Source organism: Sorex fumeus, unplaced genomic scaffold (genome assembly GCF_029834395.1).
Source record: "Sorex fumeus unplaced genomic scaffold, SorFum_2.1 ptg000030l, whole genome shotgun sequence".
Taxonomy (NCBI): domain Eukaryota; kingdom Metazoa; phylum Chordata; class Mammalia; order Eulipotyphla; family Soricidae; genus Sorex; species Sorex fumeus.
Window position 1 is genome coordinate 14,984,720 of NW_026606087.1, and position 13,875 is coordinate 14,998,594.

The following is a 13,875-nucleotide window of genomic DNA, read 5'->3' on the forward strand; positions in this document are numbered from 1 at the left end:
ATCTGATATTTTTATACATTTACTTTTTTTGATACTTTCATATTTCTTCTTATTAACACATATGAATGAGCCACATTGCATAAGTTTGAAGTGGCATTTTCAAATGAGAGAATTTTTTCTAAATATTTATATTATTTATTTAATAATTGTTCTATAACATGCAATTCCTACATTGTATGTAACTCTTCAGAGATTTCAAAACTGATATTGTTCTTTCTTGCTTTAGCATAAAATCCTGGCAAAGAAAGTTAAGACGTCTGACACTTGTTATGTTGGCATATAATAAGACAGATGTCCATCCATCAACCTTTATTCTCATTGGCATTCCTGGCTTGGAGGCTGCCCATATCTGGATCTCCATCCCCTTTTTTATGGCCTATGTTTTGGCCTTATTGGGAAACTTCTCTCTACTTTTTATCATCAAGACTGACTCCAGTCTCCATGAACCCATGTACCTTTTTCTCTGTATGGTGGCTGTGGCTGACCTGATTCTGTGCACTACTGTAGTGCCTAAACTTCTCAGTCTTTTCTGGTTCCAAGATGGAAAGATTCTAATTGAAGCTTGCCTCACTCAGGTATTCCTGATTCATTCTTGTTCTACCATGGAGTCTGGCTTCTTCATGGCCATGGCTTTTGATCGTTATGTAGCCATCTGCAAACCATTAAGACACTCTGCTATTCTGACAAACTCTGTAATTATGACAATGGGACTAGCAATTGTAATCCGGGGCTCTGTCCTACTCATGCCTCACCCTTTTGTGCTCCGTTGGCTTCCCTACTGCAAAACCAATATTATTTCCCACACCTACTGTGAATTCATGGCTCTCATCAAGATAGCCTGTGCAGAGACCAGAATTCTCAGGGCCTATAGTCTCATTGTTGCCTTCCTTACAGGAGCAGTAGACTTCATATTAATCATTTGTTCCTATGTCCTCATACTACACACAGTCTTCCAAATGCCATCCAAAGATGCCCGACTCAAAACTCTGGGGACCTGTGGTTCCCATGTTTGTGTGATATTGGTGTCATATACTGCAGCCTTCTTCTCTTTTCTCACCCACAGGTTTGGGCACCACGTGGCTCCCCATCTTCACATTTTTGTGGCTAATATCTACATTCTGGTCCCTCCCTTGGTCAATCCTATTATTTATGGGGTAAAGACTAAGAAGATACGGGAAAGGTTCCTTAAATTTTTCAGTTTTTCAAAGACTCTGAACTAGTTATTTTGCTCGTGCTCATTTATGATCAAACATATTCTCTATTTTGGAATGTGTGGTTTACTTATAATATCCTCTATGGTAAGAGTACTTAGGGCTTTTCTATGCAAAGTAACTCAACCAAAGATTGTTATACAGTAGAAATCATTATACTCAAGCAGAAATATTTTGTTTTTAATTTAAAACTATTGCATTTGGGAATTAATCTTTTTTCAATTTCCATTCCTTACTAAATTTTCTTTCTCACGTTTACCTCTCTTAATGGTAGCCAAAATATCTATTATATTTGATACATTTTTACAGTTTATTTTCATTTTTCCATGATACATCAATAGCTATAAAACCATTATCTAGTTTTTGTATTTAGACTTGAAGCTATGAAGTCTGTGTTCTAGAAATGATTTTTAATTTAATTATTAAGTCAATGAATTAATTGATTATTAATTTAAAGAATCTAGTTTTAGTTAATAGTCATAAATTTATAGCTGTCTTTTATCTCTGCCACTAAATCATGTTTCTTTTTTGTCATCTTATAGTTTGCCATGGAAAAATTTCATAGGCATTATGCCAAATTGGGGGGAGGGAGAGAAGTATAAGAGTACAGAAGGAAGATGTGGATCAAAAGTTTTTAAGGACAATTGTAAAAGGTATTTGGTATTTTGACAATGATGAAGGTATAATAACTTCTTGGGGAAAAGCCCCTTTTGGTCAGCTTTTAGGTGCCACATTAACCCCTGGGCTCAGGGGGGAGGATGTTCCAGACCACTCAGGAGGCCTGTTGCAATGAATATTTAAGATCACAGGTTAATACTGCCGTGGGACAGGACCCTGAGACAGGATGTATCTGGTGGTGTGTCAGTGACAGCCTATCCAGTATGATCACAAAGAAACAATGTAATCCTATCTTTAGAACTGTAATGAAACAATTTAATCCTATCTATAGAATTGAGATGAAACGCATATTTGTTCTAATCACTGTGACCACGTGACTGCCCGCGAATACAGGCCTATATAAGCTTCTCTGTTTGCTCAATAAATCGAAACCGCTTTACGGGACCCCCTACCGTGCTCGTGTGCTTATTTATTATTTCTTGGAGGAGCCGGTGCCAAGGTTTGCTATTTTCCCCGAATTCCTCTCCTGTCTCCTGAGCTCGAGGGAAGCTCGGCCCTGTCCTCAGGACTCTTGAATGTTGGCCCCTTGCTGGACGCAGCAGTGCACTCACCAGAGGCTGGGAGAACACCCCAAAATCTGGCTACATAAATGTGGGTCTGGGGCCACCTATCATCTTCTGGATGGGCCACAATGCAGAGATGCCCTCACAGATTTCCTTATTCTTCAGTGAAAGGTAAATTTAATCTGGGGAATAATGGGTTGCTCAGGGCATTCCTATGTGTCTCAAGGACACAAATCACTTTTCTGTTATGTCTGGTGTGTGTTTCTCCTTCCTTGCTCCCATTATTTGGACTATCTTTATGATCTGCCCCATTATTACTATTGTCTATGAATCTTTTACTGATCTTCCATTTTCATCTTTCTGAAATCAGCCCCACAACACCGACCTTCAATAAACTCTCACGAGTCAGGCACTGAAAAACCACAAGGGCACCTACCTCAAGCAGTCTCCTGTGACAGGATAAGGGAGTCTCAGAAGTGTCTTCCAGATAAAAACATTTCCCTCAAAGAAGAAAAACTGCGCATCACTAGACCAACTGTCTCTAAGAAACACATACTTCCCCTATATTTTGGCTAGTGGTTGTGGAAGAGTGACCTTCTTCTCCTTAACACTTTCTTGATCCATTTTTTTTTAACAAGCAGGAAATTGGTTGATCAGACTGGAAAATGGGGGTTGAGGGGCAATGTTTCCAAGGCCGTCAGGGCTAATTTTGTCCTGGGGACTGCCCCTTCCTTTCTCAGTCTATGAGTCTTCTCCTTGCCATTTTTGAAGGGTCAGATCAATGGATCAACTGCATATGTGTACCCATGTATGTGTGATGTTGTTAGTTCATTGTCTGTCTGTCTGTTTGTCGGCATGTCTATAATGTAGTTTTAGAAATCAGTAGCAGAAATTCTTAGATCTGGGCAAGCAAGATCATCAAGAGAGATCAGATTGATATGCAGTGCATCAATTTAAAAAGTCTGAAACTTTTTAGACTAGACTTAAACAAAGATTTCTAATCAGAATGTGGCATCTACAAAGAAATTGAAATTCAATCTAAATTTCTTATTGGAAGAACATTAATGTTATTATCAGATGAATTTTTTAAGCTTCAGAATCTGCACTATCTAGGAAAAGCTGCAGAACTAAAGCCTGAAACTAAAGTGAGTTCAGAGAATGCAAGACTTAATCTTACAAGCCTCAGCCAATTTTAATGAAAAATTGAGGCCATTTTACAAACAGAGATATAGAAGCCATTAAAATAAAGGTTTCTTAGCACGTTAGCACGTCTCCTCCCGTTGTTCATCGATTTGCTCAAGCGGGCACCAGTAACGCCTCCATTGTGGGACTTGTTGTTACTATTTTTGGCACATTGAATAAGTCATGGGGAGCTTGCCATGCTTATGTTTCAATAAACAATGGCAGGTCAAATGTTTTCTTATGCAAATACCCAAAAGTTTAGTAATAACCAAAGGCATTTTTTTGTGTGTGTCTGAAAGCATGCTTGCATTTTCTGGAATCGTTAAAAGTATCTGGGGTAGAAAGCTCATGATTTGAAATAACTAAGGTACAAGAACTATTGAAATTAAGTCAAAGGAGGTTTTCTTGTGTTTCATAAAAGCTAATGGTTCAAAGAGCCCGGCAAGCTACCGAGAACATTCGATATGCCAGACACAGTAACAACAAAGTCTCCAATGGAGACGTTACTGGGCCCGCTCGAGCAAATCGACGATCAACGGGAGGGCCTTTACCTTTACCTTTACCTATGCTGTTATGTCAATGTACATATTTGTATCTGCATTGGATTAGAATATTTGGCCTAGAAAATCTTGTGAGTTGAAATAATTGTCGTACATGAAAACAGGTTCAAAGAGTAATGCTTTGGTTTAAAATATGAGTTTCTAGAGTTGTAAAATTGGTAGCAAAACTTATGGTACCAGTGTTTCATTTGATCTCTGAGACTTCTGGTAACAAAAATTTTTAGAGCTGCTTAGCCAAAGATTATAAGGGGTTAAATTAGATGTCAGCCTGATAGTCTGAAACCATAGTATTGTGCTTTGGTGAAAGTTTGAGATAACGAACGGGCTTTCCTGCTGAAATGCCAGATCAGCTTCAGAACTCAAAAAATTTTTAATTTTTTTTTTATAAAAAGGTGAAAATGAGTCATTTTAAGATCCAAGCAAGAGGCTAAGAACAGCCCCTTAGGCCTTATTAACTAGTCTCTGAGAATTGAGAATTGCATGAAAAATGTGGAAACTTTTACTGACTATTGTTAATAAGTCTGTCCAGTACATGAAAATGCATGCTATTATTATGATAACTTTACTTCATGTAAAGTATTGTCACCAGGTATCAACCTAGTCCTGATCTTCAGAGAACTTTGTACACAAGTGTAAAATCCTTACTGTTTCATGGTAATCTATAAGAGTTTTAATCTTTATATCTGTGTTTTCCTAGAAATCAGAATTCTAAAGATGTCTTCTGGTTAATGTCTAATGTGAAGTGAGCTTTGTTCGGTGAATATATGTTTTAAGAACTTTAGTTGTGAGCATCTTTAAAACTTTTTGAATATCAATAGAACTGATGTAATGTTTGTGAAATGGCATTGCAGAATAATTTTGTCATGTTAAATGAGATGATTGTTAACTTGTGTCCCAACTTGTGAGACAATGTTGTGACAAGTTCAATTAGTTTAAACTTGTGGAATGACTATGAAAAATATAGATGTATGTGTTAAGTTAGAAAGATAATGGATCATCATCAGTGAAACTGTATTGTTAAGAAACTAATTACATCTGCAGATTTGTTTAGTGCCTTTTGGTAAAATCTATGGAAAAGATATTGGACAGATTATCCGAACTCTTGGTACAGTCCTCTTAGACAATGGAATCTTCAAAAAGTTGCAGGAAATCAATGTTTTTCAACATGGGATTAAATTAATTAAACATGTTAAACTGTAAACTGGACTCCTGATACAGTGCCCTTGACAATGAAAAGTCAAGGTTTTCAACATAGGATTGAATGTATTAAACAGGATGTTAAACTGTATGTTTTATCTCTACAGTTTTAGCTTCCTTGACTAGGACCCACAACAAACGGGTGTATTACATCTCATTGTGAGTGAAGTGAAATGTTTGCTTTTTTCTTCTTTATATCTTCAGTATGTTTGATTCTCCATGGCACTATGTCAGTTTGCATAAATCCAGATAAAAGTCTTTCCTCTTTATAATAGGGTCTATCCCTCAAGCAGACAGGAACATCAGGGCTATGGGACCCCAAAGCCCTCTTCTAGGGAAACAGTCAAGGGTTTGGTTTAAATGACAGGAGCAGTTATTTAACAGGTACTATTTCAAGTATTCTATAAACCTCAGGGGGACCCTAGGGGCAGGTCAGATCAAGGAAATCATCACTGCTATGGAAAATGAGGAACTGAATAAGCCTGGGCTTACTCTAACAGTCAAGAAAAAAAACTGGGAGCAGCCAGGATCTCTCCCAGCCCTGAAGTAGGGATGGGATGGACTCCTTTCTGCCAGGATACTTCTATGGAAAATGAGGCCCAAGACCATATCCAGTTCAACCTGAAGGCTCGAGGTCATCTCCAGTTCATCGTGGGACCTGATCTTTGCACCTTATGGCCAGGCCTGGGTAACTCTGGTGTGCCACATAAAAATTAGATGTGTCTCCTGTCTTTAGCCAACCCCCAGGACTTCTCAGTAAATAACGGGATACCCCAAATGGAGAGTTCTCTAATCTTGCTGTGTTTATGCAAAGGAGCCAATCAGGTTTGTTAAGCCATCTGGAAAATTTTAAATTGAAGGTGGAGAGAAAACCATGTTTTTATAACCATGCTTCTGTAACTTGCTTTTCGTAAGAATCAGATTCTAATTCTACAGAGGTGAGTGAATAAATTTATTCTAATCTTGATCTAAAAGGTATTACCTTTGGCTAATTCAGATAAAACTTGTTTTACTGACTATAAAGTAAGCAGTCTAGTCTTTGGGACTCAATGTTGTACATATTGTCACTAGTCTGATGTCACTTCCAGGGCATTGGAAGCCAGAGTTTTTCTGGGGGGAGCAGAACCTAATACAGGCCCAACCTTGCTCTGAGACCTTAGGCTGCTGGATGGGGCATCCACAGCTTTGCACTCCCACTTTGTATAAAACAAAATAAGGGAGATGTTGGGAAAAAAGCCCCTTTTGGTCAGCTTTAAGGTGCCACATTAATCCCTGGGCTCGGGCTGGGAGGATGTTCTGGGACCACTCAGGGGGCCTGTTGCAATGCATACTTATGATCACAGGTCAATGCTGTTGTGGGACAGGACTCTAAGAGAGGATGCATCCAGCAGATGCGTAGGTGACAGCCTATCCATTATGATCACAAAGGAACAATGTAATCATATCTATAGAAGTGTAATGAAACAATGTAATCCTATCTATATAATTGAGATGAAACGTATGTTTGTTCTAACCACTGTGACTATATGACTGCCCATGAATACTCAGGCCTATATAAGCTTCTCTGTTTGCTCAATAAATCAGAACTGCTTTACAGGCCCCCCACCATGATCGTGTGCTCATTTCTTATTCCTTATAGGAGGCAGTGGCAAGGTTTGCTCTTTTCCCTGGACCCCTCCCCTTAGCTGGAGGGAAGCTCAGCAATGTCCTCAGGACTATGAGCAGCAGCCCCTTGCTGTACAAGGGAGCGCACTGAACAGAGGTCAGGAAAGACCCAAATGATAACTTTCTCTACCAAAATCAAACATTAACTTTAGTGTAACATTTTACCTCAACTACAATGATAGTAATTTATAAATCAAATAAAACACAATAGACTAAATAATATGAGACTATTTAGCTGAAACCTATTCTAAAAAGTGTATTATGGGGAAGTATTCAGCAATTCATGTTTAAAGGACAGCAAGATGATTCTTAGATGTCCCTAAATTGAACTGCAGCTGTGCAAACTGAGAACTCAGATAAATTGTTGACCAGCAGGAATATTTTACTTTAATACCCTTTTCTTCAAGCTAAACTGAGAAATGGATTGACACTGTGATTTTTAAAATGGATTAAGTAAAAGACTATACTTATTTTTTCTATTTTGGTACAGAAAATTATGAGATTAGCATATGGGGAATAACAATTTTCTAGAGACATTAGGAACTGAAGTTAAGCTTTGTTGTTCATCACTATGTGATTTTTATTGAATTATTTCCCATCTTTGGGTCTAAACCTCACTCTAATAAAATGATGCCAAAAATACCAGTAGCAGAATTCTTTAAATGTATATATAACTCAAGAAGGGTCATCAAAAAAAGTGTAGTTACAGCCGCTTAAGTATCTCTTAATAAGATACAACAGATCAATAATAAAGTAAATAACTATAATGAACTATTTCTGGCAATTCTGGCTTGTCAGTGAATTGTACCAGAAAGAAGCATAATTAAAATCATGATTGTAACTTTCATATAAACAGATTTAAAACATTTATAGTATTTATAGGAAACTCAACCCACACCCCCCTCGCAGGGGCCTGACTGTTCTCACCGGGGCCCCTTGGAGGGGTTGGGTTGAGTTTCCCTCCCCGCCCCAAGCAGAGCCCCAGCAGCTAAAGACCTCTGGAATCCAGTCACAGCCATGCTAAGACCACTCTCCACACACTCAGACAAGCCTCACTTATGAAGGAACCGGCAGAGGCACCCAGGTGTGTGGAATCCAGGGCTGAGATCTCTAAGTCTGCTCATATTGGGACTGGGCCTCCATTACCCAGATCCCCCATCTACCAGTAGCTAGACAGATAAACCCACCAACTGCCACCGGCTCCATGTAATCCCATCAACAGTTAAGATTTAGAGACTATAAAATCAAGCTCCCAGAAGCATTTGCAGCCGTGCACCTCTTATTTTCTAGTTCTCACTGTCAGAGAATCCAGCAGGCTACCGAGAGTATCCTGCCTGCACAGCAGAGTCTGGAAAGCTCTCCGTGGCATATTCGATATGCCAAAACCCAGTAACAATGATGGGTCTCATTTCCCTGACCCTGAAAGAGCCTTCAATGAGGCACTTGCTAAAATCTCAGGACTAGTTGAATGGAGACATTATTGGTACCTTCCCGAGTAAATCGATGAACAATGGGATGATAGTGATACAGTGATATTATTTATAATTGAGTAGAGTTAATCTAATCTTCTAAACATCTTCACTAACATAGTTACTTTACACACTTGGAAAAAATAATAACTCCAGAATGATCTAGATAGTTCTCTCATTGGAAGGAAGTTTTAGATTGTGTTTTATTAGGTTGTAATTAAGTGAAATTTTTGTTCTTCTTCTTAGTTGTATGACATACTCTAGAAACAAATTAGACACAAGGATGAAGTTTGTGGAAACCTCTAATTTATAGTCATACCTGTTATTGGCATCCTAAGTCTAGGAAGGTGATTGAAACCTTCAATTTTTCATAAGTCCATAAGGAACATAGGGGTACTGTGAGATTATGATGGACCTATTAGTGTTTGAAGGTTTTTGTAGGTAATAAGGTTTCTTTCTTTTACATGCAGTCAGTCTGTCGATCTACTTGGACTAAAGGGAAGATGCTGGAGCTAGAGAAATAGTGCAGATGTCAAGGCACTTGCCTAGCAGTCAATAAACCCTTGTTAGATGTATAACTCTAAATATGGTCCTCAAGTGTGAGACACAAAGTCAAAAGTAAAGTTTGACCAAAGGGAGAAGAAAAACAAAAGAAACAAACCTGAGTTCCTTGATTTTTTGAGCATAAAAACTGTACCATTTCCCAAACTGTTGAGAGGAGCTTCATAAATCATGTGTGCATTAACAAAGAGCTATTTTACAAAAGGTAAACTAGACTCACATATAAATAAAACATAGGCTTTCTTTTCTACCTTTATTTTCTTAGAAGTAATGAACTCCTTTTCTACCTAATTTCAGGGCCAGTTTAGAAACTTGAGTATTGAAACTCCCTGTATCCTTTACAAAACTGACCCCAGGGAATTTTCTACTGAAAACTCCTCCCAGACAAAAAGAGCAGCATTCACATAAAGGTTGAAAAGGAGAGAAAACCAGAGACAGGATTCCATCCTTGAGCTCAGCCAGGTGAGTGTGCTGTTTCCCTGTTCCCAGCACATGCTCATTTTGCAGTGATGGGCAAAGAAAAAGAATTAGGGTAGGAAGAGAGACAAAAAATACAAGATATATTTGGTATAAAGAAGACACATGGTGAGTTTAAAGAAATAATATACTTATGCTATGAAACACCATAAAATCATATGATTTTAAAGTCAAAAAGGTAGAGCTAAGGTGCTTGTCTTATATGAAGCAGAGCATAGAGCCAATGGTAACTCGTCAGTATCACTGGTTATTTTGATCCTTTAACAAAGGCAAAAAAAGCAAAACCAAAAACAAAATTATTTGGATTTAACCAATTTGATTTTGTGCATTTGAAAATATTGGTCAGAAAAATATTTAAAGATTGTTCCATAAATTGTATGTTTAAAACAAGACTAAATATATTTTAAAAATATCTATTTGTTCTAAATTTAGTAATTTAAGAGTCTGTGAATTATTTCTATTTTCTAGATAAAGAAATTGAGATATAAAGATGCTGCAGTTCCTGTACAAGCTTACACTGCTAAGTAATATTCTTATTCGCTTTCCTTTTTGTTTAGTGTGAATACATTTAGAAACTAATTTTCAATACCATTAATTAGATTGTGGAACTCATACTTTTGAATGTTAGAAAACACTATGTTGAAATTAACCCTAAAACTGATAAAGAATATCTTCTCATATGTGGTATATAAATAAACATAGTGGAAGAAAAACAAAATACCAAAAGGAACAGAATCTAAGAACTAGGCTTACTATGGTACTGACATATGGGTTCAGGGGGATACTGAAGTGGGGAGGAGGAAGAGAAGGAGGGTCCCTGAGACAATGGTGGAGGAAAACAGACACTCTGGCATAGGGTGTAGTATTGAAATGTTGTGTTCATATTTTATCATTAACAGCATTGTATAATTGTAAATGATGGTGACTAATTTTTTTCAAGAATGGTTTGAATCATTGACATTATTTTTCTAGAAAGAAAATCAACACTGCTTTTCAAGTGTGTATTACAACAATACAGCCACAGCCAGAATACTGATTTCTCAGCACTGATTTCCATTGTACTCACTCCAACGCTTTATCTCCTCTCCTACTCAGAATTCAGGGTTTTTTGTTGTTTTTTTTTTGGGGGGGGTGGTTGGCTTGGCTTTGTCTATTACCTTGCTTTGTTTGTTTATATCCTAGTTATCATCTATTATTTACCTTTCTCTTTGTGTATTTTTTTCAATTTGCACCTGCAGGTAAAGCTCAGAAGGTCCTAGGTCCCCACTTGGCAGGCTTGTGATTCAATGCTCAGCCCATGGCTAAAGTGTTGCTTGGGTTCTGCAATGTAAGGAATTACCTGAGCCATTCCAGTGGTTCTCAGGAGCCTGGGGATTAGTGGGATCAAGGAATAAAGCCAAGATCTACTATACTGAGATACTGTATCCACAAACTACATATACCTTAAATATATATGTAACTTCAATGTCTCAGCCCTATGATTCCTTTGCTTAACATAAAGCTCTCTTTCATTGCATCTAGCACTAGCACTGTCCTCCCATTGGTCATCAAATTGCACCAGTAACGTCTCACAACAAATTGTGAGACTTGTTGTTATTACATCAATGTTGTCAAATGCATACATATATTTTTACTATAGCTACCACTCAGAATTTTTGACTTACGAAATTCCAATTTATGGCTAAATTTATTAGGACACATCTAGATAATTAGTAGAGGGAAATCCAGATAGTATTCAATCATATATCAGTAATGTAGTTTATTATTTACACCGTTAAAAATATTTGGTAAAATGGTTTCTATTTTTAATTAGGTGCAAACATAAAAGTGAAAAGTGTCTATAATAATGTTTTTGTATAGGATGATAGTACATTTTGTATGAATGCAGAAAAGATCGCATCTAGATAATTCATTTGGAAATTTCATAAGTGGATGCGGATCGCAATTATGTCATATTCGTTGAAGTCACATTGTGTGATAACACAAGTTTGAAGTATGTATAATTGTAATTTAATATGTGTATATATATTACATTCATATATAATATGATCACCTCTAAAAATTTATCCTTCAACATGTAGTTTTCCATTTTACCAGATTTACCCAGTTTTTATTCTTTCTGGTGACTATTAACTTTGTCTTATGAATAAGTCATATAGAGAAAAACAAAATCTATCATCATTTTAACCCTTTGTGATACATTAAGAATACAAAGGGATGTAATGCCTTATTTCTTATAGAGTTACTTTTAAAATTTGTTTAAAAACACTTTGTATTGCCATTTTAAAGTTTTTGTTCCTTAGGTCCTTGAACATAACACTGATAGTTTCTCCAGTTGAAATACAAAGATATTAAGGATGAAATATCAGGATAATCAGCAACAGCATCAAATGAATTTCATTCTAGGAGTGAAAATTGAAGATAGTCCAAAACTAAGATTTTACATATCCTTGATTTAAAAGGTAAGAATAAGGAGTACTAAAATTCATTCTTTTAACACATCCTTCTGGAAAGTAAAAAACAATTAGCATTCATTTAAACAATAAAAAATTAAAATATGACAAATAATCAAAATGTGGCCAAATTAAACAAAATAAAATATATTGAACACTTTAGACTGTGTTTTTATGCATGTGAAAATTATAAAGTCAAAAATTCAAAATACATACAAAATTCATAACAGGATAATTAACAATGCACAATGCTGAACAAGGTTTACATGTTTATTTAAAACTTCATTTCTCTAAATTAGTAGAAGTATTGATTATTCTGTGAAAATAATTTTAAACAGTACTCTGTACATGTATAAATTATAATAAAATTATTTAATTCCAAAAATAATTATGAAATCTATCTAAATAGCCTATAACTGCTGTTAAATTGTTAATTAGTGAAAATATGACTGCTAGTGTTATAGATATATTTTTCACAACGGTAGGGCGTTTGCCTTGCACGCAGCCAACATGACCGACCCGAGTTCAATTCCTCCGCCCCTCTCAGAGAGCCCGGCAAGCTACCGAGAGTATCTCGCCCTCACGGCAGAGCCTGGCAAGCCACCCGTGATGTATTCGATATGCCAGACACAGTAACAACAAAGTCTCCAATGGAGACGTTACTGGGCCCGCTCGAGCAAATCAATGAACAACGGGAGGGCCTTTACCTTTACCTTTACCTGGATATAGAATACCAGAATAATACCTAAAGGATAATATTAAAGAGTGCAATATTTATTCATTATAATGTACTTTCAAATACGTCACGGGTAGCTTGCCAGGCTCTGCCGTGTGGGCGAGATACTCTCAGTAGCTTGCCGGGCTCTCCGAGCGGGGCAGAGGAATCGAACTCGGGTCGGCCATATTGGCTGCGTGCAAGGCAAACGCCCTACTGCTGTGCTATCGCTCCAGCCCACGTATTCGATATGCCAAACACAGAAACAACAAGTCTCACGATGGAGACGTTACTGGGCCTGCTCGAGCAAATCGATGAACAACGGGAGAAATGTGAATGTACTTTATTGAGATAATGTTTTTCAGCAGTTTCTACAGCATTATTTTATATTTCCTTTTTTTTTTGGATCACCATGAGATACAATTACAAAGGTTTCATGTTTGAGTTTCAATCAAACAGTGATCAAACACCCATCATTCCACCAGTGCACATTCTTCACCACCAATGTCCCCAGTATACCCCTCCTTTCCAACCCTCCCAATGCCTCCATAGAAGACAATTTCCTCTATACTCTATACTTTTGGCATTATGGTTTGCAATACAGATACTGAGAGGTTATTAAATTTGGTCCTTTATCTTTCAGCACACATCTCCCACCCCGAATGATTCCTTCAACCATCATCATCTTAGTGATCCCTTCTCTATTCCAGCTGCCTTCTTTCCCAGCTCATAAGGGGACAATATTTCTTGTATCTACTGTCATGGGTGTTAGTTTCATATTATGTTATTTTATGTTCCACAAATGAGTGCAGTCCTTCTGTGCCTGTCCCTCTCTTTCTGACTCATTTCACTTAGCATGATACTCTCCATGTCCATCCACTTATGTACTGGCCAGGTTGTGGTGCTGCCCAGGTATTTTATATTTTCAATGTTACTTTCAGACTTCTACAATACATGCATCCATAATACAACATCACTTTCCCAAGGTCCCTTCTGCCCCACCCCTCCATCTCCTTGTAGCTTGAGTTCACTGTTCTGTCAGAACTATCTGAAGGTTTGTTTCCTTGCTTATTACCTATTCCCTTGCTTTGTTTCATTATAGCCCTTATGTGGACAAAATGATTTATATACATGCATAATGAAATACTGCAGTTATGAGAAAAAGTGAAATTTTGCTATTCTCTGAAATGTATTGAATTGGAGT

The 13,875-nt window shown here is 37.2% G+C and overlaps 1 protein-coding gene across 1 annotated transcript; it reads left to right on the forward strand.

Annotated features, from left to right (window-relative positions):
• Positions 1–245: 245 nt before the first annotated feature.
• LOC130025369 (olfactory receptor 52K2-like) lies at positions 246–1,220 on the forward strand. The gene has a single exon (XM_056116327.1). The coding sequence runs from the start codon at positions 270–272 to the stop codon at positions 1,218–1,220; it is 951 nt and encodes a 316-aa protein (XP_055972302.1). The 5' UTR covers positions 246–269.
• The last annotated feature ends 12,655 nt before the right edge of the window (positions 1,221–13,875 follow it).

Coding starts and splice junctions, on each gene's coding strand:
- LOC130025369 (XM_056116327.1), top strand. CDS start 270: ATGTTGGCATATAATAAGACAGATGTCCATCCATCAACCTTTATTCTC.